General features: G+C 48.2%; 1 protein-coding gene across 6 annotated transcripts in view; it reads left to right on the top strand.

Annotated features, from left to right (window-relative positions):
- iqsec1b (IQ motif and Sec7 domain ArfGEF 1b) overlaps nt 1–23,845 on the top strand; it is a 194,637-nt gene that overhangs the window by 143,673 nt on the left and 27,119 nt on the right. Inside the window, exon 1 of one of the 6 annotated variants that reach the window (XM_061219407.1) lies at nt 20,396–20,650. The exons of the other annotated variants lie outside the window; for them this stretch is intronic. Within the exon in view, the coding sequence (XP_061075391.1) occupies nt 20,580–20,650 (71 nt within the window). The 5' untranslated portion in view covers nt 20,396–20,579. Of the gene's footprint in view, nt 1–20,395; nt 20,651–23,845 lie in introns of those variants that run through there. 6 annotated transcript variants of the gene reach the window in all.

Below are 23,845 nucleotides of genomic sequence, written 5' to 3'. Positions count from 1 at the left end.
CAGTGCTCAAAAGCACGTCATTAGATAATATGGTAGGCCTATCCGATTCTCCCGCGGAGGCCTTTGCCCTGTAAGGCAACCAAACAAGCTTGAGTCATGGAGCAGTTACTCTGCAGTAATTTGCTTCTCTGGCCTATTGAGTATGAAGCTTTTTCGGGCATTGCTGCTGGAAGACTTAGCTTTTAAAAACATTGCAGAGGGCTAAGCTGAACTTGAGCTAATCAGGGACACCACCTGTCAAACCCAACAATCCAATTAGCATTAATCCCACAAACAGGAGTCAGGAAAAACACACAGAGCTGTAATCGCACTCTGGTGGGTGGCTAGTGTGTTCTGTGGCACCTCCTGGCTTTGGGAGTACCCGGAGAGGGGCTGGGGAACAGGGGGTCGGATCGCTGGGTATTCATACCCCTCCGGAAAGCCTCCGCAGATGTCTCTTCTTGCCTACCGCAGTATGCGACTACCACAGTGAGTGTCGGGGTGAATATGCGCTTGGGCATGACAGGGCTGAGTATCTCTATCAGGGTTGTGTCTGTCTGGGAGAAGGTAGGGCGAGCAGAAAGAAGCTAAGTATGATGGACAGCAACTGTGCTTGGAGCAGTCGGTACGAGGTTGAGGGTTAGTTTTTCTCGTTTTCATTTTGTGATGGACTCCCTTGTTTGTGTGAAGTGGCACATATGGCTCAGATCACTAATGTTATCATAGTGCACCTCTCTCTCTCTCTACTCTCTCCTCCTCTCTTCTCCTCTACTCTCTGTCCTCTTCCCTCTTCTCCTCACTGCTGCTTACAGCTCCCCCTCTCCTCTCCACCGTTGTTTGTCCAGGAACAAGCAGTGACCTTGCAGCACACAGCACACAGAAGCGGCTGAGCCACACTGCTCACAGCCGTACTGATGGGGGAGAGACAGAGAGGGACACAGAGAGAGAGAGAGAGTGAGAGAGGGACAGAGGGAAGGAGAGAAGGACAGAGTGAGAGAGAGAGGGAGGGGGGGAACAGAGAGAGATGAAGGGTGTGAGGAAGTAAGGGGGAGGGGGAGAGAGCAGAGAGCTGGAGAGGGAGAGTGAGTGACTGAGAGAGAGAGAGAGAGAGAGAGAGGCGCGGGAGGAGGGGTAGAGCGCCACAGGGCCGAGCCCAGCTCCGCTCAGCGTTGTTTAGGTGAAGGTGCGGATCAGTTAATCCGTCAGCTGCACGTCCCTGGCGCTCCCTCATCCTCCCAGCCTCCCGGGCTGGAAGCAGCCCTGCTCCCCACACCCTCCCACCCGCTGCTCCTTCCCTCTGCTCCGCCAAGCCTACTGCAGAGAGAGAGAGAGAGAGAGAGAGAGAGAGCGGGGGAGAGAGAGGGAGAGAGGGAGAGAGAGAGCGAGAGAGGGTGTCCCGGCTCTGGCAGGGCGCTGCTGATGTTTTTGCCGGTCGCCGGCTGGAGTGCAGAAGCCCTGAGAGAGGTAGGTGGATTTGCGGCAGGGGAGTGAGGGGGTGCAGAGTTGGGGTTCAGGGGTGGGTACCGGGCGTGTGCAGAGCGGGTAGAGGGGCGGGTAGGGAGCGGGTGCTGGGGCCGGGTACGGACAGGGTGCTTGCGTTTCACGGGGGGCGCCAGGCGGCAGGGACTGCAGCTGTGCAGGGCGAGATGTTTGTGCTGCTCCTGCATTCCGTAGTCTGATGTCATCCTGGTGATGATGCGGCGCTCGCCTGGAGGACACGGGGCTCCGCTTAGTAAGCGGAACGCTCGGGCGCTTTAAGTTCCAGGGACGGCTGCCACGGGCTTTCAGAACAAGGCAGCCAGCCCCCGGTGCCCCTCGGTCGTGAGCAAGACTCGTCTCCCCGGGGAGCTACATCCATTCCTGCCGGGGGTGTAGAGGGAGGGAGGGAGAGAGAGAGAGAGAGAGGGAGAGGGAGGGAGGGAGCCCGTCCTTTTTTTTGTGGCTTTTCAATTAAATGTATTGCCGTGCCGAGGCGGCTCCGTGATGAATTCACATTGATTTCTGAAATTGTTCCTGAGATTGCACATTACATCAGACCCTTCCCAATCTGTGGAAACGGCTGACCTAAACAAATTACGCTCGCTTACCGAATGGACAGCCTCCCTCACCCGACCATTAGAACTAATTAAATGTACCCCGCATGATGCTCTTTATTTCTCTCGCTCTCTCTCGCTCTTTCTCTCTTTTCTCTTGCTTGCTCTTTCTCTCTCTCACGTTCTCTCTCTCTCTCTCCTCTCTTGCATGCTCACTCTCTCACGCACATGCTTTTGGTTTATAAATAACATAAATATATCAGCTTGGGTTGAGGGGTTTAGACTCATGTTGAAACCGACATGTTTATTTTTGTCCTTGAGGGGATTTTGTGTTTTGGAGATTATGTTCCATTAATCTGTTTTGTATCAGATAATGCAGCAATAATGAATTTTTCTGTGGTTATGCACAAGCGCAGAATCAGCTGGGATTTCCTGTTGTTGTGCTGATTAATGCTTCAGGCACCTGATTGTATTTTCTTCAAGTTATCGCAGATTCAAATGGATGTTGACACCAGAGTAAAAATGCAGTTATTTTGGAGGCAGAATGTAATATTATTTTGTCAGATTGCAGGTAATAGATAAAGTTATTATTTGTTATAGTTTTATAGGCCCAGTAAAGCCTGTCTACACTTCCATTTCTCAGAAAGATTCCCTTTATTGACATATCACTTCTCCTTCTGTGTTTTGAGCCTTTTTCTGCCTCTACAGGTGAAATAAATGAGAAGTTCTTATCTGGCCTACTCATGAACCCTGCATGTAAACAACGTCTGTGAAATAGACTTGTTGTGGCTACAATTTAGATTTGTTTTCTTTTTTGGGTGGTGAGTGTGGGTTTGTCGTTTGTGTGTGTGTGTGTGGGTGTGTGTGTGTGGGGGGGGTGGGGGGGGGGGGGTTGTTATGATAGCCTGGCTACTGTTCTGAAGCCATTACTGTTCTGTGTGGAGAATTCCCCAGTATTTTGCCAGCGATAACCCACAACATTGTCTGGCATTTAAGGGGGATGAATTGAAAATGGCAGACTGGCTGCTCCGTGTCCATCTGGGAGGAGAACCCTCTTCATCTCTCCCAGAACTCACCTTGTAATTAGGAGGCTGAGTGGGGGCCGGCTGTCTGTCTCTCCGCGAAGGGAAGAGCTGGTCTGTGACTCACCGGCATGTGTGCGCGACGGGGGGTCATCCTTCCTTGTCTTCGGCTCCGTCAACGCGCTGAAGGTCGTGCATACAGAGAGACGTGTCCTCTCTTCCTCGGGGCGCGTAAAAGGGGGAAAACAAAGCGGGAAGAGTGAGGGCTCCTGGGAAGGCGAACCTCCGGATGTGAGTTCTGAAATTCCAGGAGCCGGAGCGGTGTTTGTGTCAATGGTGCTTTCGCTGGTAGGATGATGCAGCAGTTTTCAACACTGGAATCTTTTTTTGAGTGAATGAATATGAGGCGGTGTCGTCGCTGTTATTTGTGATTACGATTATTATGAATAGTAGGAGGATATGTATGTTTGTATTATTATGTAGAAACACTGGAATTAATTAAGGCATCGACTGGGAAAAATGCCAGTTTTGGATTTTTGCCTCATCAGTGTAGTTAAAACTATTTGTTTGGAAAGGCTGAGTTCAGACTGCATTTAGATACTACCAAACTGCACAGTGGTTACTCATGTGTCAGGCACAGTATTCCTGTAAATATTTCCTGTGTACAGTAATAATTTATCATCAAAACAAAACCTTGTTTGTGAAGGGATTGAGTACGCTAAAACAAAGCTAAAGCCAAGGCAGTAACTCTAAAGCAAATGCTACCTGATGCCACAGTGGTTTGGAATTGTCTTTGACTTCCTTGTGTGTAAGGGATGTTTGGCTCTCCCTGCCCTTTTGCCAATGGTACCAGTGTCAGATTTGTCAGATTTATCTGTGGCCGGCAAAACTCAAACCAGGAACTCAACAACAGTCTCCTCAACTCAAGCATCTACAAAGCATTCAACTATTTCCATAGTATACAAAACTAAAGTCTTAAAATAGCTTTATTTAATTATAAAATGTAATGAATGTCATTAAAGCTTGATATCATATGCTCATCATTCCCAATGCAGCCTATTGTGAAATGCCCCCCCTATGAAAGCTGGATGGGTTTCTTTGCTAGTGACCTCCTGAGTTGTTTTAATTTATTGGAGTCAACAACGACTCATTATGCATGCAAATGAGCCTGACACCATTAACCTTTAATAGACTTCAAGTGTCTCACTTCTTGCCTAATACACTTCCTTTGCCCGCTGTGAGATTAAGTTGGTGGAATTTTACAGGGAGGGACTGGGGTAAGGTTCCAAAGCTTGGCATTGGTGGAAAGGTGACTCAGACAGGCATACAAGTTACCTCCTGGTCTGCATTTGTCACTTGTCAAGTTACCACTTCTGTGTGACTTCCAGAGCTCCCAAATACTGGGGTCATGCCTCCATGGTCACTATATTCAGCTCCAGTTTCTTTTGGAGGCTTGTGGGGTGAGGGTTATGAAAACCGTGGTCCATTATTGGCAGTTTGTGGCTTGCGGGCTCCGTAATGACCGAGTGCACCACGAAGACATTATTCACGCTTTGTGCCTTCTGGTGAGCCAGTATGCCGTCTACCTCGCAAACCTGATTGACCAAATACCTTTGTTGTGGCATCCATCAGAGACCAGCCTACCTTACACACCGTTGTCATAGCCGTGGTTCATTGTGGAATCCATTTCACCCATGACTGAGCCCCGCCCGCTCCATCCACAGGCATCGCCCCCTGCCGCCCATTGGCCATGCAGTCCCTTCAGATCCCTGGCCTCGTTTCCCTGGGTTGTCATCGTAAAAAAGAGAAAAGAGTTACAGCATATACCTTCACAGCAAAATGAAGATTCATATTCATTAGTAATGCGTACATTATTGCAACAATTCTTGTTTTATCATTTGAACGCTTCTGCTGAAAGCAGTGCTTGTTCATATCGGCGTGGTCACCTTACTTGACCGGCCTTATACCTTTAATGCATGTCAAATATTATTAGGTAATGCAAGTTCCTCATTCAGTTTTATTTTTCAATATTTTTAGTCTCAGTAAAATATAGTAGAAGAGTAACCAAAGCACTAAATGGCTGGAACAATTCCATGGTTGTCCAGCGTTGTAAAGTTGCAATGTGATGTGCTATTTCTCGGTAAACAAGGAGACCTTTACATTGGTCTTTAACACGTTTTTGCCTGAAGCCAGTGCATTTAGACTGCTGCTTTCACACTGAACCCGCTGTTCCCAGACCTCAGCCAAGCAAAACTGGACTTGGGGAACTTTCTTTCCAACAACGCAGCCCCATGAACAGATGGTTTCCTGCCGGCTGCCCTGCCTGGGCTTTTTGTGTAGCGGGTTTCTCTCTCCCTCTAAATCCCTCCCTGGGCGTTCCTCTCTCCCGATTAGCGTGTCCTGTTGTGGGGGAGGGGGGTGGAAAATCCGTGCTAATCGAGGGGTTTAAATAATTAGCCCGAAGGAGGAAACTGATTTGCTGGTCGATGAGGATCCACCCTCCACTGCTTTTGTTTTCAGTGCGATGTCGATAGTTGATCAAGCATACGGATGTTATACGGTCTATGATACAGACTCTGAGCAGGAGTGTAAAGCGCCGAGTTTTCAGATTAGTTCATGGCCTCCTTTTGGAATGCAGCGATGCTGTGATAACGAGGTACAGCACGTCTCTTAACGCCCAAAAAAAAAAAAAAGACTGGCACGGTGGCGCTCGTTAGGTCCTGAGAAGCCGCGCTGCGTTCCAAACGCGAGAGACGAGCCCCCAGATTGATGTTTTCCCCCTCGCGACGGTGCTCGAAAAGGCATTTCAAATCAAGATGGAGCAGGGTGCTCTGGACTATGCCCAGTGATGCAGGTGTCATATTTCGCCCTCTCATTATGGCGCTGTTGCAAAGCGCAAAGACCTCAGTGATGTCGGGGAAGGTCACTGACAGCCGATCGGTCAGCAGCCAAGACCGCCACCCATGGGAATGTCCGCAAGGACGCGCAGAGGAAAATCCAGCCAAAAAATGCTCGGTTGACTGCTCTCTTCTCCCATTACCCACGCAATCTGTCATAGCACTGATTACCGGCACATTCAGGGTTAACCTGGCCCTGCTCTTGTGCCTGTCTATGAGACTTATTCCAGATTTACCACCAGGATTGAGCTCCTCTCTCTAATCTGTTTTCCTGCTCTGCCTGGAATGCACACACATTTTCTGCACGCGGTCAGACTAATTGGTGTTTGTCCTCTGTGTTTTTCATTACGGTAGATGCAGTAATGGTTTCTTTTGCTCAGATCCAGGCTGTCCCAGTTCTTGAGCAACAAACGGAGGGGCATCACTGCGTTCCATCTCATGGGAATGAGTCATGGGCTGTTACACTGTTTGGTCTGGATGAAAAGAGGGGCGAGTTAGTCACTGCCAGGCATTTGTTAACAAGAGACTTGAAAGTGAAAGCACAAGCCAGAGTCTTCTGTAATTGGACTTCTCGTAAAGGCACATTCTCACAAAAGTTGGTGGAGTCGGAAAAATGGACCTGCTTTAGTCCTGTTTTTTTTTTTTTTGTACGAAAGAAGGTTCTTTTAGAGACTGCTTTTGCAGGTTGTGAGTGGCCCTCGTGTGATGGTTTGAGTTGGGCTTTGGAAGGATGTTGGATGGTGTTGATGCCAGATCGGTGGAGACGGTAGACAAGGAGGAGGAAGTGTTCGGTGAAGCGGGAGGTTCCTGCTGCAGGGCGTGTTCTGCGTACCGTGGTTGTGCTCGTGACCTCGACCGAGGTAAGAATCATCCCCAAGGGCAGGGAAGGCCAGCCCCGAGGAGTGCTAGCTGCATTTCTGTTACGTCAAATTCAGCGGAGTCACTGCTGCTTGGCTTTGCAAAGGGGTTGTTGAGACTTGTGTTCAGAATGGAAGCCCTCAGGTCCCTATTACGGTTATTTTCAGGGGGAAAGAAAAACCTGACGATAAATCACTCCTGGATCTTTCAGTTTGCCGTTCTCTGTTACACACTGATGTTTTCATCCATTTTTAGGTGCAGCTTGTACCCCCTTTATTTAATGACCTTGAATCCCCGGGCTCTTTTAGAGAACGGGAGTAGGAAAGGGAGTAGGAAAGTGTTTGTGGGAGACCAGTCGCCCGTCATATGGCTTTTTGTTTTGAGCGCCGTTCATAAAGACAAACGGCCGGCGGGGGAGCTCCTCTCCCAGATACCGTATGCATTTTTCTTCTCTTCCTGAAAAACAATCACTCTTCTTTCCTTCCCGGAATGGTTCTCCTCGTGACATCCTACTCTGCTGACTGGCCTTCCTTTTTTTTACTGGAAAAGGAAAGGTTGAATGCACTCTGATGGCAGTCTTTTGAGGATATGAACCCGTAGGTCAGTACATCTTCCTAGGCGGACTGTTCTTCCTCAAAACCCATGCAGCTACTCTTTTTGAATGAACTTTATTAACCTGGATGCGATTTATTATTTGGATAAAATGAGGCTGCACTGAATACAAAATATTGATCCGTATACTTAAACAGGAAGTTGTTTGAAAAGTATAATCACCTTGGACCACCTTGTGTGTGTGCTTCAGAGCTGCGGTTTATGTGAAACGGCTCAGGGCGTGTTTCACAACACGCTTCTAGGAAAGCATGCTACTTATCTTCATGCCAGCGTGTCACACCCTTACGGAAGTCTGCACTTCCTTGGTTACCATCAGTTCTGTATCGCTGACTCTCTCTCTCGTTCCCATTGCCTGTTTGCGCTGCTCTACGCAGCTCAGATTTGCGACGTTTTGGAAAAAGAGAGAGGGGCTGACACCAGGGCAGGATTTCCTTTGACAAACGGCTGACGCTGCAGGTTGTCCAAACATCTGTCTGTAGCGAGAGATCTACAGATTAGCGGTATTGTTCTGCGGGGCAAAGGTCTTTGTGGAACCCGGCTGTTTCAGAGGAGAGTGAACTGAAGCGGGGCCAAGACAGAGCTCCTTTGAGGACCGAACGCGTCATCACCAGTTCTGCTGTCTAGACTGTGGAAACGTGGTAAGGACTATACCAGCAGGCTGAGCAGTCCTGGCAGTGGAGAAGGTAGTCGGGAAGGGATGCTACTGGGTTTGGTGGAACTGTTGTTTGAATGATCCAAATCTCTCTTCTTCTCTGTTTTCCTTACCGGCTATTAACTGGTTGTGAACTAGCTTTGAAAAATGTATTTTGCAAACATCACTGCTCCATCACCGGGGAGACACTGAGAATGATTCTGTTAAAGCTCTTTTTAATTGATAACTGTCCAGTGTTTGGTAGGGTCAGATGACAGGTGTATCCTGCATACACATCCGTTTCAGTGCCATTAAAGAAAACCACTTCCAGAGGCATTATTGTGGGCTAAAGCAGTGATTACCAACCCTGTCCCTGGAGATATACTGTCCTGTCGGTTTTCACTCCAACCTGAACACAGCAGCTAGACATTGTGTTGTGCCAAATTAGGGTTGAAATTAAAACCTACAGGATGGTAAATCTCCAGCAGCAGTGTTGGTTACCACTGCCCTTTTGATGCGCCAAATGTGCCTGGTTTCATGTCCAGGTCCAGTTTAAGGTCCTTTTGGACTGTCATAGATTCTGTGGTGTATACCTGACCCCAGAGCAGTGTCCTGAAGACCAGTAATAGAGCCAGTCTCCATCAAAAAGGAGAAAACTGCAGTGCAATTTTTTCAGGTGTGCTGTACATTAACATTACATTTTTTGTTTCTTCGCTTTTGGAGGCACTGCACAATTGCAGTTGCCAGCTATTTCTAAACATTTAGAACTTAACCATATTTAATATAAATTTCAAATCCACCCGCTTATTCTCTCATTTTTAGTGCTTTAGCTGTCTGGCTCGGTCTCAAGGAAAATTCAAGGAATTCCCAACCCGAGACGCTTATTTGGCCCAGATTAGCCTGTACAGACGACCACTGAAGAGGTCCTCTTCTCTGCAGGAGATCTGGCACATGTAGGGGGAAAAAAAACGCAATCCAGTCGGTTTGAGCTCTGCATAACTATCTGAAGAGTGGAGTGGGGCTTAGGAAAAAAACAGCCTTTTTTTAAAATAAATGTTAAGTTTAATGTTTATTGATGTGTTGTGGTGCGCAGCATCCCAGTTGGTACATGTATGTATAAAGCGTGTCTTATGAAGATATTGACAGGCCACAATTGTATTGTAATATCATTTCTCCACTGGAGACTGTGAAGGAGTGTACAAATGTACTGTAAATGTTTGCAAACAAAAACTCTCTGTAATTCACGTTCGTGAAGAGCCAGAGTCCTGTGTTGCCAAATGTAATTTTGCGGTTAGATGCGTTTATTTGAGGTCATTGTGCTTAGCGATGAAGGATACTCGTTACTAAATGGCTTTTGGCAGAGATTGGCTAGTTGAATGTCAAACTCTGGCTTGAGAAAATTACAATCACATTATGAAACGTCTCATTTATTTGTGTTTGAAACAGATGGTTCCTGTGTGTACTGATACTGACCTTGATACCCAAGAACTGGAGTGATTCTGTCTTGTTTACATGAATCGTGATTCTTTATTTCAGTGTAGGCTAGTTGTTCTCATTTATATATGTTGAAACTCTAGGCCTATTCCACGTGTCTTTGAGATCTCCTTCTCAAGGTTTTGATTTGAGTCTTTCAAAGGAATTCCCCCCCCCCAATTTCAACAACATGACTTTTCCATCTGTTCTGTGAAGTCATTGCAAAAACTTGCCACATGTTTAAGTAAAATTGAGCATATGAACTGCTGGAAATTTATAGAGCTGTGACTACCTAGATATTTTTCTCCCTCTAGTACAAGATATTAAAAAGAAATACACACTTATTTCTTCTGAAAATCTGTTGTGTTCAAGTCCACAAAAATGCAAGAGAAATGGAACAATTAAAAATCGTTTCCTCTCCTTTTATATACTTTTAATCAAAATCATATCAGTTTTAATTAAGCAGTTTTATTCAAAGGTTCTGTTTTGAGGACAGCATGTAATGCTCTATTTTGTCATTTAGCTTTGTGTTACCATTATTTGTAGGGCCTACACCCTTATTTCCTGCGATAAATGGTAAGTGTTACAAAAATGGAAGTGTTGTTTTGGTCTCGTCTAAATATATTTTCTGACCACATGCGACGGGTCAGAAAATAAGGTTTCTCCCATGAGCCGTCCTGGAAACAGCCCAGTGCCATCACATTATGGCCCCGTCAGAAGAGAGTCCGCCTTGTGAAATAGCGGAATTGTTTTGAAATTGCACCCAGAATTGGAGAACCAGCCTCGCAAGTCTGAACTGGAGTTTTGGGTTAACGCGTTAGACATAAACGCTCTCCCTTTGTCACGGAAGCACAGCCTGACCCATTTAGACATAATACCAGTGTAGGGCAGCTCCCCTGTTTCGAGCGTCTGCTCTTCCCCCCCCCCGGGCAGAGGTGGAAAATATACGGTGCGACAGGCGCGAGAAAAGGCAGCCTTTATACCCGCTGCCAACACAAACAGCGCCCCGAGCTGGCGCTGTCTGCGGAGCAGGGAGGTGCCGCGTGCCGCTCAATAGCCCCAGTGTCTCTGCCCCGCCGCCCCGAGTCCACAGCCCAGCGGCCGGACACCCTCCCGGGGAGAGGAGCCCTATCGTGCCGGTACGGGCAGGAGTAGCCGTCTCACTCCCTGATCGACCGCGGAGACGGAAGGAAGGAGAGCGGGGCTAGTGCCAGCGACCGATCCGTTTTCGACGCGGCGCAGGCTCCAGCGTTGAGGTCTGGCAGTCGGGTCTCTGTCAGGCCGGGGAGCTTCAGTGGGCCTGGGGAGAGAGCGGAGAGGGCCCAGCACGGTAGGTTGTAATCATTTCAGTTCTGCTGACTGCTTCCTTGCATCCTGACAGACAGAGCCCGCGGGTCTTTCAGCCATCCGCAGGGCATTCGTTTGATTTTAACACCTGACTTTTTTTTTTATCCTACACTCGCAGAAATGAAGTGACAGTGGTGGTACTTTTTTTCGTTTTTGTTCTTCCAAGTACAGTAATGTTCTTTTTGGCGACATTTGTCAAGCAAAAAAGGTACAAATTAACTCCATATTGCTATGGGTACAATTATATGTAGCATATACCTGTGTACGATATCAACCCAGCAACAAGCATTTGTACTTTTTTTAGGCATTTTCCTTACCTTTACTGTGTTCAGTTCTCAAAAATAGGTTTGTTTACAATTGTCTTATCCATTTATAATCGCAACGCCTGATAGCCTACTTTTGAAAACGTTAGATTGAAAGAAATCCGTCGGGAATCGTGCGCGAAAAGAGCGCTTCATATTTCCCGATTAAGCGACGGCAGTTGCTTGGAAACGGAATGACAGCAGCGCTGCTGTTGGGACTCACCTTGAGGTGCCACATCATAGGAGTGTTTGGGCCTCCGGTTCACGGATCAGCGTGCAGGGTGAATTGATGAGCGGTGCCGTGGCTGCTGGGAGATTAGACGGCGGCGGCACGGGCGTGCCGGTGAATCAACACTGCTGCATTTCTCAGCCCTCTGGTGCAGACGGCTCTCACTGTTAGCTCAAGGACGGTGGAATCGTTCTCGGTGCTTTGCCCAAATGTTTGCCCTTTGTATGACTGCTGTGGTTGAAATATCTCGTGATTTGGCTAGGTGTCCATGGGCGGGTAGAGCCAGTGTATCTGGTCTGATTGCAGTTTTGTTATTAGTAGTTAGTTTAGTATTATTGTTAGTTAACCTCTTATTCTCTTGGTCTTGTCCAGTGGCAAAGCCTAATGCATATGGAAGGGTTTTTTGGGAGACTTGCCTGGACACATTTTCTCTGGAAATATCAATAACACATTTGATATACAAACATTCTCCACTTTAAAGAGGCCTTTAAATATGGCTTTGCGGTGTCTTTTGGGAAATTTGGTATTTAATGTTTGCTTTTTCATCATTCTAGTAAATTATTTAACATATTTATGATTCAATAAAGCTCTCCCTGTCCCTCTCACTCTTAGTTCTGTCTCTCATGAAGAAAAAGGCAGCCCATCCATCTGGAAACTCAGTCATGATTTCCATTATAATATAAAATATAAAAAATGGCAGGGTATCATATCAGCCCCTGTAATCCCTTAATACAGGATGTTTGATTCTGTTGCGATACGTATCATGGGATGGGACTGTGCAGGGGAGGATTGGAGTGGCATTTCCATCAGGCTCAGCACAGCACCAGCTCCCTGAGTGTCAGAGAAGGTTACCTTTTCCCTCTTCTCTTCAAACGAGCGAGCTGTCTGGATCACAAAACAATTGAGTGACGCACACTGTCTGCTGCACACTGGCTGCTAGCATCCACTCCAGGCTTGCACAACTCCGGTCCTGGAGAGCCGATCTGTGTGCAGGTTTTCGTTCCACCCAATCACCTCCGTTTTAGTTTTCTGGCACTTCTATGAACTGTACTGGTTCACTCCTGTACTTGAGCACAGGAAAATAGTTACGGTTGCTGGTGCTCATACAAATGTCAGACCAAGATATGATTGAGCTAATTCGGTAAATAAGAGCAGAAGTTGGCTCAAAATCCTGAAATGGATCAGCCCTTGTTGTCCACTCTCTTCCCTACAATGTCTTGATCAGGCCTCACATTCCTCTGGGAGTGACCAATAGGAGGTGTCGGGTGGCAGCAGTGCAGCTTTTGACCAACAGATGGCGCCCTCCTCCCCTGTGACACGCACACACACACACACACACAGCCCCAGGGAGAGCTGAGGGAGCCGGGAACACGAGACCCAACCTGCCCTCTGTTTATTTATACTCTCTGTGGTCACATTGAGGCTGTGACCGGCCGAAGCGCACTGAGCATGCTCAGTAGGAGCGGCTTAGCCACAGTGCTGCACTGTCTGCTGTCTCCTCCGGCACGGGCTGCGTAAACAACCGGACACTGTCTCTTTAATTTAGAGCTGCATAATTAAACTCCTCACTGAGCCCTCTGTCATCACATACGCGCGCGTGTGTGCTTTCAGATCGAGCACAAAGATGTTATTAATGCAAAATGTTCCCGTGTGAACAGTAGCCTTGTGCAAAATTTGTCTTGTAATACTTCTTGTCAAAATCCAACAGATGAAAGAAGGGGGAGGGGGGGGGGGGGCGGGCACCTGTAGGTTTATTTTCCTGTCTGAAGCTCCTCCAGCTTCACAATGGAACATCTGACTGCCCGGTTGTCAGACTGCTGTTCCTGTTTTGGGCTCTCCGGAGGTGAAATGTCAAATGCGGACAGCTTTGGCCGCGGTTTCCCGCTGCTGTTCGAGTGGTGGGCACCGGCGCAGGACGTTTGACATCTCCGGAGGTCTTTCTGGAGAATTGGGCTGACTTCCTGTCCGTCCTGTAATGAGGCGTTTGTGCTGGCGGCAGAGACTTTCTGAAGTGATGGCATTAACCGGAAAAGGAACATGGTTTAATGGCGTCTGCTGGATGAAGACCGGTGGCTTCAAGCTGTTATTATCTGGACTAGTAGACTGTCCATAAAACTGTCTGAGCAAATATATAGAGCCTGTACTTGTAACGCATTAACACGTCCGTCCCCCGCTCATGTTAGTATTGAGCAAGCACAACATTTTCACAGTGAAGGGCCAGAAAGTTCAAAATGATTGATAATTGCGTGTCTCTCGCTAGCACACTCCGCCTGCGTTTATGTACTGAACATAATGGCTTGAGCACGGAACGGAGACAATGTGCTAATATTATTTTAGTGGGCATGACATTCTCATCGCTGTGAAGGGAAATCGATGTGACATTACGAGTGCGTTCTCTTCCTTCGAAAGGGGAAGCACAGGTGATACGGGCCTAAACGAAACCGAAACAACGCACGCAGAAGCGCCCGTGTCCACCGTCCCCACGCTTCATTTCCCGTTTATCGTGGTTTTAGTTTTATTGCGCCATGAGCCTGAGATTATAAATTAAAACACAGATGCCTTGGCGCTAATTAACCCCCAGAGACAGCGCGTGGCGGTTATCGCGCCACATGTGGGGGAGGCCTGTAGCGTAGTGGTTAAGGTAACTGACTGAGACACGCAAGGACGTCGGTTCTAATCCCTGTGTAGCCATAATAAAATCCGCACAGCTGTTCGGCCCTTGAGCAAGGCCCTTAACCCTGCATTGCTCCAGGGGAGGATTGTCTCCTGCTTAGTCTAATCAACTGTACGTCACTCCAGATAAGAGCATCTGCCAAATGCCAGTAATAATAATAATGCATGTGCAGATTCCTGCATCATCTCCTCCACCTGGCGCCCAGCTCTTTCAGCTCTTTGACCCCTCCTGTGGAACAGTATGTAGTGCTCTAAATGGATGGGACCTCTGATGCACCCTCCGCTATGTTTAGCCTCCCGGTCAATACCTGGCTTTGCTTTAATTGCATGGAGACTGTACTGAGGCATGTACTGTACTGGGCCTGGGGAGGTAAGGAGAGCCACTGCTGGGAGATTATCTTGGATAAGCGGGAGTTACTCGACCCCTTTATAAGAGCTGCAGTCACATGAATTTGTAATATTCATTTTATGTAATATTGTCCTATTGTACAGGAAACAGACTGTGGTCACTTGTTTGTCTGGCACAGCGGGTTATAGCACACTCTGCTGGCATCAGGGTTAATCTCCCCCTCTGGGTCAGAAGCCTGTGGGATGCTGGGACATGTAGTCCAGGGCACACAGGGGTGGGATCAGAGTCTTGGAACACGGCCAAGCCCCTCTAACTCCTGCCCTTTACCGATCCTTGGCGGCAGGGGCAGGAACCCTGCCAGTGAAATTAACTTTGTGTTTGCTCGCTATTCTCATTGGAATTACACAAAACTGTTGTTCTTCTTTCTTTCTTTCTTTTTTCTAGCAAACAAGGAGTTTTGTGAGATTCATTTTTATGTGCCTGCGCTTGAGTTTCTCTAAAAGTTTATTTAAAAGAAAGAAATAGGATAGTACACAACAGTGTTGAGGCCTTGTACTGTAAAACAGTCAGAACTGTGTGTGCAAGGTTCAAACTTCAAAATAACCTGGCCAATATAGCCTACCATTGAGAATTATGATGTAATAATTTAGATCACATCATACAGTATATACAATTTGCCATTTTAGACACATTTAATTTAGTCTGTCTGACAGGCTATTGCAAGTACAAGTCTTGAGTCGCAAGTCCCTGGTTAAGTTCAAGTAAAGAAAAAAAAAGGTTCAAGTTAAAAAATGGTCAAGTCCAAGTTGTCCAGAGTCATTACAATCTTTGCTGGAGACCATGTCCTGGACTTGAGTAGGACTACTACAAAACTGGCATGAGTATTAGTGTGCTTGTGTGTCTCAGAATCGATCCAAAGGTGGGGAAGCCCTGCATTCATGGCTCCCCTAACTTACCTCTGAACGGTTACGCTAAACTATTAGCCTGCTTTTCTTGAGAGAATTACCGATATTTACTGTCACTGTAAATGCGGTGCACTTAACATACGGCTAACAGTCTTAACGCCCACTTGCAGTCCATTTTCAATTGATTCTGCTTTAAAAACTCGATTAAAACTATTCCTCTATGCTAATTTGGTGAGTAGTCAGTCGGGTCCAGGGGACACATTCGGAGCAGTAGGTGGTGGCTGCAGAGCTTATGTCTACCATTGCTCATGGCTGTAATGGGTCTTAATTACCAGTCTCGGGTCTGGGACAAAGTCTGGAGGAGCCATAACTACCTGCTCTATAGTAGCGGTGGATGGGCCATGGCTTCCTAATTACGCCATGGCTGTAAGGCTTGCACGAGGAGAAAATGAAAGACCCAAGTTTAATGCTGCTAGCCGGCAGTTAAGCTCTTCTAATGGTAATCATTGTTATTGTTTATGTGATGATGATATTCTGGAGCGTAAAATGCCCTCCCAACTCCTCATGACTTCCTTGGACTGCGGTCCCTGGCTTTCGACAGTGAAGCCTGTCTGATACGGACAACACCGGAGACTCCCACACACCTATACGTAAACAGGGCGTCAGTTTGTGTTTCCCGAAGAACCCACTGTGAACAACCGCGTCTGTCATCCGCTGTATACTTCCCACATTTGCATTCTCGGTGTGCCTCGAGTTGTGAATTGTACCTTAGCCAGTTATTTGCTTTGGTTTTGGCGCGGTGGCTAACTGACTGTGCACAGTTTTTATTGCGGTAGTGTACAGCACGAGATGGCTTCATATGCAATCATGTAATAGGAAGCCTCTCCTGTTAATGTGCTTCGTGATATTTGAAAAAGCTGCCACAATTTCTTCCGACAGCCCATCTTTTTTACGATTCCGATGCGAATCTGCCGAGCGCGTTTCGCACTTTGTGATTCTGATGGAGTGCTTTATTCGCTGAGTCGCATCTCCTCTCCGTCTTCACTCGTAGTAGGCAGTGATTATTTAGATGAGAACTGAGGGCCTTGTGTGAGTTGGGACGCAAGCTCATTTCATCTGCCAGTGAAAGAAATTTCGATTGCCGGGCATTATGATGAAGAAGTCGAGCGCGCTGCGAACAAGCTCCTCGTTATTCGCAATGAAGGCCCCGGTATTACAGCTGAAATGGCACAAATTACCGCGTAATTCCCGAAAAGATAAAGCCCATTGTGGGTTGTTATGACCTCACTGTTCTAATCGCTTCCAGACCCGGGGCTGTGGATTTCAGAATCCAGTGAGTCGGTTCCCATCTAAAGGAAAACATGTGACCTGTTCCATGACATCATCGCTAGATATAATTTACATGGAAAGGTAAATAGAAGTCAGTCTCCCATGAGCACAGACACTCTCTCTCCCTCTCCCTCTCTCTCTCCGTCCCTCCATGTCTCCCTCTCTCTCTCCTTCCCTCTCCCCCCTTCCCTCTTTTTCTCACTCTGCCACTCCCTCTCCCTCTCCCTCTCTCTCTCTCTCTCTCTCTCTCTCTCCTTCTCTGTCTCTCTCCACAAGGAGACCGTGTGAGTGAGGAGAATAGGAAATGGAGTCCTGTTGCTTAACTGTCGGCAGAACCAAAACCTTTTTCCTTCTCTTTCACACATAAATCTTTTTGAAGAAGATGTGTTAGAGATGTGAGTCATCTAATTGCGCTCTGAGGAAACCGTAGTCCTGTTCCCTAACATTTTTGCTTGGAAGCGCACTGCTCCCCTGCACTGAATCAAGGGTGCTTTCATCAGACAGTCCAGACGATAGGCTCCCTGGCTCTGCCTTTTTTTTCCGTGTGGAAGAAATCAAAGCTGGAACGCGTGTTCAGAGGTTCAGGAGACACGGTATGGGAATTCTGAGGAGGCCTGTGATTGGCCGAACTCCCGGCTGTGATCTCACTCTCTCCTGGAATGTTGAGGCGGGTGCTGTCACTTCATCAGTGACAGCCGTGACTGATAGTGGGATTACCAGCAGGTAGAGGAGTAAGGAGATGTAAACACGCTCCCTGCCTGATAGTAGTTAAGCTAATGTCCTTTGTGGTGTAAAATCCAGCTATGACCAGCTTGAAATTACCCACTACCAGTTGTTTCAAAACCTAGCTTGAGCTGGTCAAACCATGTTGAGTGTGGAGCTGGTCTGAACTGGTCAACCAGCTACTTTTTTTTCAGGAGGGCTTCTTTTGGGCTCAAAGGACTTAACGATGATTTCATGATTTCATTTAGCAATAAAGCAGATATTTTTCATTCAGACGGTCTGTGAGGATTTGTGTACTGAAAAAATGAAGCTCTCGAATGAGTTAATAAACGAGGTCATCTCTCGTAAACACCACAAGCCCAATAATGCGCCGTGTTGTTGGCTCGTGACCGGCCCTGGGAAAGCAGGGTCTCTGGGGACAGGTGGGGAGTGTGTGACATTGAGGAAGTGCAGAACAAGGGAACCGCTTTGCTCAGCGTGACCCGGTCGCTGGCTTGCGTTCAGGACGTGTTCGCGTGACGCCGGCCGGCTTTTTCTCCCAAACGAAGGGAATGGAGCCCCACGCTGCTCAGTGCTTTTAGCGTTAGCCACATTAAACGCTTGTAAGCCCTCGGTAATACGCTCCGTCAGGCAGCTCTCAAAGGCAGTAAGTCACGGCACCACCCCAGGGTTATTCATGCGCTTCGCACGACCGCTCACTGCTGAATTCGGTGGACTGCGAGATGTTATCCGTCGTTTCTTAGCTCAAAATAAGAGGGCGACGTCGGTCAAAATATCACAACAATACATATTGTAGGGTTTAAAAAAAGGGAGAAGATGCTGATCTTAAATCTTGTTTTTTTGCTGTGAGACACTTTTCTGGTTTATTCAAAGTGTCGTGTAGAAACTAAAAGAACATGAACGGGTTTTCCTCTGTCAGGTCTGGTTCTGCTTAATGGTGACCAGTAAGCTCTTCTGACAAATGGTGACCTATTGCGAATCACCTTGACTCTCGAGGCCCCCGTCATGTGACTGGAGATCGTGTGTTCAGTGGCTGTATATCTGTCAGGGAGTACATTACGGAAGGGTTTATGCGGGAGTTCCTGCTCCTTAAGACATACGAAAGCATTTACATGGGTCTCCTGCCGCAAGAACGGGGAGACAAGATGGATGTCCTTCTGCTACGTGACAGCCCTGTACATTTCCATAGTGGATCTGAATAGAAATCAGTTCACCATAAACCAAGCCTGACAGCACCACACTCATTTAATGGGTATTACATGCAGTATATTGAATCTCATCAGAATGCATCCATCCATAATATCAACCTCAAGCCCACCAACTGTCTGCTGATGTCGCTTAAGTAACCAGAAAGGTAAGGGAAAGCACTTCTAATTCGTTCCTCAAAGTGAAGTTGTTTTGTCATTGGATCGAGACCATGGCATGTTGAAAGAAGAGATGAGATGCTCATCTCTCATGAGCTGGGGAATGTAGGCCTGTTCTCACCCCCCCCCCCCCCACAGGAAACGCTGGTTGTGTTGGCCTGAGCTAAATACGTCCCCATAGCTGCTCCGGGCTTGCAGCGTGGCAGGTGACGGCTAAGTTTATAAGTCAACGGCATGAGTCCCCCACACAGCTGCTCCGGTCTGAAGGGGCCCAAAATAACCCGGCGGGGCCTGGAGCGGACGGGCATCTGCCTGCGTTGGCCCCGCGGCGACCGTGTGGCGGGGGGCAGATGTGGAGGCTCACGGGGAGCTGAAGGTCTCCTCTCGGCAGGGCTCCAGCTCCGCAGCCTTTAGAGGAGGGACATGAAAAGGAGGGACAGAGGAAATGACTGCTCCCTCCCCCTGCGAAGGTCCAGGCGTCTAATTAGAGGGCATCGTCACCTCCATCTTCAGACGCTCACCGGTGATTGGTTGCCTTGTAAACTGTCGGCCATCTGGGAGTTATTCGGCTTTTTTTCCCTCTGAGGTCCCTCATTATCGCAGAACGAGCCCCACTGTTGGAGGGGCGGTTTGGACTATGCTGGGGGGGGGGGGGGTGGTAATTAAGAACTCTGATGAGTATCATCAGACTTAGACTGCACCAGGGCGATAGGATCTGTGTGGCAGTTGACCCACGCCCATAGTTTGGGGGATGATGAAATGACAGAGAAATGCGCTACAGAGCCCCTCAGCCACATTCATCATGACTGGAAACTGGAGGAGAGGAAACGCATCACGAATTTCGGGGAAACGATATGTACGAGAGGTGAATCAAGTTTCCAGTAGACCTAGATGTCCCTCGAACCGGCTGCTCAAAAAGTGAAATTTACTGTAGCTACAAGTCCCTGTGGCTTGGTAATCTAAGCTGTGGAGTAAGCGAAGTGAAAAGCAGCGCTGGCCCTTTAAGAGGAGCCCCACACATGCTGTTCCAGTAAACAGAGTCCAGCGTCTGTCCTGTCACAAAGCGGGGCTGGCTGTCTGCTCCGGGGGGCTGCTGGGGGCTCTGGAGCTGTGTGCGAGGGCGACACGCCGGCTCCCTCTGCCCCACAGCCTGGGCCCTGGAGCAGGGTATTATTAGAGGGGCTCTCTCCTCAACGCTGTCTCCCGGCCACATTCCTGCCCGTTCCGGCTGTTATCCAGTCTCTCAGTCTTTCTCCCTCTCCCCCTCTCTCTCTCTCTTTCTCCCCCATTTCTCTCCCGCTTTTCCCCCATCTCTCTCTCTCTCCCCCTCTCTTTCTCTCTCTCTTCCTCTCCCTTTCTTCCTCCCCGTGGAAGGTTTTCTTTTCCCCTGCCCATGTGGCCAATCAGACGGGCCGTAGCCGGCGCCCCGTTGGCCCGGGTCATTTGTATTCCGTGCGCCGTGCGCGCGCGTTGTGTGGCGCTGGAGGAATTCCCCTCCCTCCCCCTCCCCCTCGCTCTCTCTCCCCCCCCCCCGCCTCCCCCTCACTCTCTCTCCCCGGCTCCAGTTAGCACACACCCCCCTACGCCCACCCGCACTACCCCAGCTCCCTCCCTCCCTCCCTCCCTCCCTCCCTGCCTGCCTGGCTGCTGCCAGGAGCTGTGGAGCAGAAGGGTGTTAGAGAGAGGAGTGTGTGGGGCTTGTGGGGTTGTGTGCCTGGGCTTGGCTTGGCTGGACCGGAGCTCTGCCCTGCTCCTGCCACTCACCCCGTCGCTGTGGGAACCGTGACCGAGCGTTTATCTGAGGCCCGAGGGCCAGGCGATGGTAACATTATTTTGGGCGATCGGGGATCAACATGTGGTGTTTGCACTGCACTTCAGAGAAGACTCAGTCCCTGCTGGAGCTGGAGCTGGAACTGGACAGCTGGTAGGTGTGTGTGTGTGTGTGTGTGTGTGTGTGTGTGTGTGTGTGGAGGGGGGCGGGGGGGGGGGGGGGGGGTGTGCGCGTGTGTGTGTGTGGGGTGTGTGTGTGTGTGTGTGTGTGTGTGTGTGGTTCAGTGAGAGATAGCAGTCAGGTGACACTGAGACAGCCACTATAGTTGAGTGCAGGAGGCAGTATGTGCTAACGCTAATGCTAACGCTGGGTTTGGCCCATCTGAGTGTGCAGTGCAGTGCAGTGCAGAACAATCTGCTGCTATGCTGGGACTCCACACACACTGCCGCTCACACTACCCCTGTCTGTTTCACACCTTCAGCATGAGTGCATATTCATAATGTCTATTAATAATAGATGTCTGCTGGCATATGAATAATTATATGGCTCCAGTCATCTCCATGAGTTGGGTGTTTCCATTTAATGTGCAGGTATATCTTCAGGTTATCTTCTCTGAGACACTATCGGATTGATTCTGCAACAAGTTTATGGGTATTTGCTTTCAGTTAATTGAGTGACCATTCTATTTGAATTTTTGTATTGATATTATTTCATCAAATCTGTGCTGTTTATATAATATTAACGTACTGTACGACTTGAAATGTATTTGTACATGATGTCATATAAAATCGGGATTAATGCAATCCTAATTTTGCATTAGTGTTCACCTGAAAAAACCTGAGTCTTCAGAAATCAATGCGTAGATTCTAATTCGGTTTGTACAAAAAAATACAATGGCCTTGTTGATATTAAATCCATGCTGTGATGTATCGCTCCCATTACCGCGTGTTATGTAGCCAGAGGACCAGCACTTCTTCGCAATCAAGCGAGAAGCTTGAATTTATTCTCCATCCACAGCAGTGGCTGTGATTGCTCAAACAGGGAGCCATCTCAGGCCTGACTCTCCGATTCAATCAGTGGGAAATAGTGGTGAAAAAAAAAAAAAATTGTTATTAATTATAAAGAAAATGGCAATTTAATGTTATTGGATAAATGCACCTAAATCAATGGGGTACTTATGTTTCAGGGACAGAGTGTGGTGGCTTTAATAAAGAGAGTGCTTTGTTACAACTATGAATGCTTTATTTATGATGTCCAAGCATTTCCTGCTCTGTCAATAGGGCTGTAGTGTTTTTTCCGGGTGCGTGCCGTGCTTGTCAATACAGGCTCTGTTTACTGCTCACACCACATCACCCGTTAACTCTTGATTAATCAACTCAACGACGCCATATAGTGATTAAAACTCACCGTTGTGGGTCAGGTACATTCGATACTGCTGTAACTGAATGACGGGACTGAAATAACGATTCTCGGTCAGCAGAACTGATTGTGTCGGTGTTATAAAATGCTTGGTTACTGAGGGAAATTTAATATGGATTAATAATGGTATTCAGCTGCTCTGACAGCCGCAGGATTTCCCTGCTGACCAATGGTGACCTTGGAATTGTAAGGTTCTATCTGCGTTCTGAGCTGTTTTGAGATAGTGAGCTTCAAAGTCTTCAAATTGTACACAGCAAAACTGAAATGCAGGGCTGTTCTTCAGAGATCAATGTGACAGACGCCATAAAAGTACTCTGGCTGTACAATCTCAAAATCGTACCAAATTACCCTGTAAACAACATATGTATGACTTATCTAACTCATTTTTGTCAACATTTTTTACTCTTGTGGGACCATAATTCTAAGGTCTTGCAAACCTGTGTTTTTGGAGCCTACAGTCAGTCTGAGTCTTACCTGGTCATGTGATTCATGTTGAACTTCACTCCTGTATATACCCTTCTAGAATATTGTCTGCCCTCCTCTTTACTCCCCCTCTATACGTGCACATACTGTGAAAACTCCTCTGTCACTTAACCTTGAGCCCAGCAGAGTATTAATACAGTGTTATTTATGTTATGAGACAGCGATAAGGCTGTTAATGTGGTCATATTTTAGCGCTTCCCCATCCTGACGAGGCCATGATGCCTTCAGATGAATTGAGTGCTGTCCCTCCCATCGCATCTCTGAACCCATCCCCTGCCCTGTCTCACATACAGTCAATTAGAGAGATTTCACACCAGGGTCTTAAGTCCAGCACTTAAAAAGTCATGGCAGGGCTAGCAGTGCCAATTACGTAATGCTTGGCTGCACCCTCCATAATAAGGTTGTCCTGGTCACCATTCAAGGTATTCTGATCCGTATGTGGCCTTGTGCGTGTGTGTGTGTGCGTGCGCGCGCGTGTGTGTGTGCGTGTGTGTGTGCGTGTGTGTGTGCGTGTGTGTGTGTGTGTGTGTGTGTGTGTAAGTGTGTGTGTAAGTGTGTGTGAGTGTGTGTGTGAGTGTGCGTGTGTGCATGTGTGTGAGCGTGTGTGCGTGCGTGTGTGTATTGTGTGCGTGTGTGCGTGCGTTTGTGTGTGTGAGCAGCTTGCAGGATATTGCTCCATGTCAGCATTAATAGGTAGCCGCCATTTTGGAGGCAGCGCTGCTACCTGTACCCCTAATAATCCTGCAAGGGTCCATGTCATTATTCTCTACTGTGTGTCTATATTGTTCATGTCCTCCGTAGGTCCAGAACTGACAAGTGTCAATAAATGATCATTTTGAGGAATGTTTATTTGACGTGCGTGCCTCGGTTATTTGGGTGAAAACAGCGGGCCATTGTAGTCTTGGGGACGTGCGCAGCCAGTGGCCTCGGCAGAGAGAGGAGAAACATCTGTGTGCTGGTGTTTAGAGCAGAGGGCCCGGGCGCGTGCACTACCCCGCCTGTGGAGGGGGGCCCCTCGCCTCTCTCTCCTCTCTCTCCTCTCTCCCCTCTCTCCCTCCATCCCCCCTGCTCGGGCCTGCAACCAATTTTCAGGTTTGGTGGGCAGACTTCCTGTGTGTGTTCCACCTCGGGCACCAGGGACTCAGGCTTCTTCCTGTCTGCCCGCCCTCCTTGCCCGGTGACGTTTTTCCAACCGCCCAGGGGAAGGACAGGCCGAGAAACCCGCCCTGCCTGTCTCTCCCGCCCGCCAAACGAACAGACACGGGGCCTAGGAGGGCCAGCGTACCCCCTGAGTATGGGGGTCATTAACAGTGAGAAAACAGAACCCCCCACTGCCACTCTCCTTCGAGACAAATTTGCTGTTTTTACTGCCCGCTTCCTCGATTCGCCTGGTCTGCGTGCGGACCCCACCAGTCTCATTCTCACTCATAATGAGGCGGTTAGAGG

Source organism: Conger conger, chromosome 14 (genome assembly GCF_963514075.1).
Source record: "Conger conger chromosome 14, fConCon1.1, whole genome shotgun sequence".
In the NCBI taxonomy this organism is placed as follows: domain Eukaryota; kingdom Metazoa; phylum Chordata; class Actinopteri; order Anguilliformes; family Congridae; genus Conger; species Conger conger.
The sequence above is the reverse complement of the archived record's forward strand: the minus strand, read 5'-3'. Positions and strand labels throughout refer to the sequence as shown.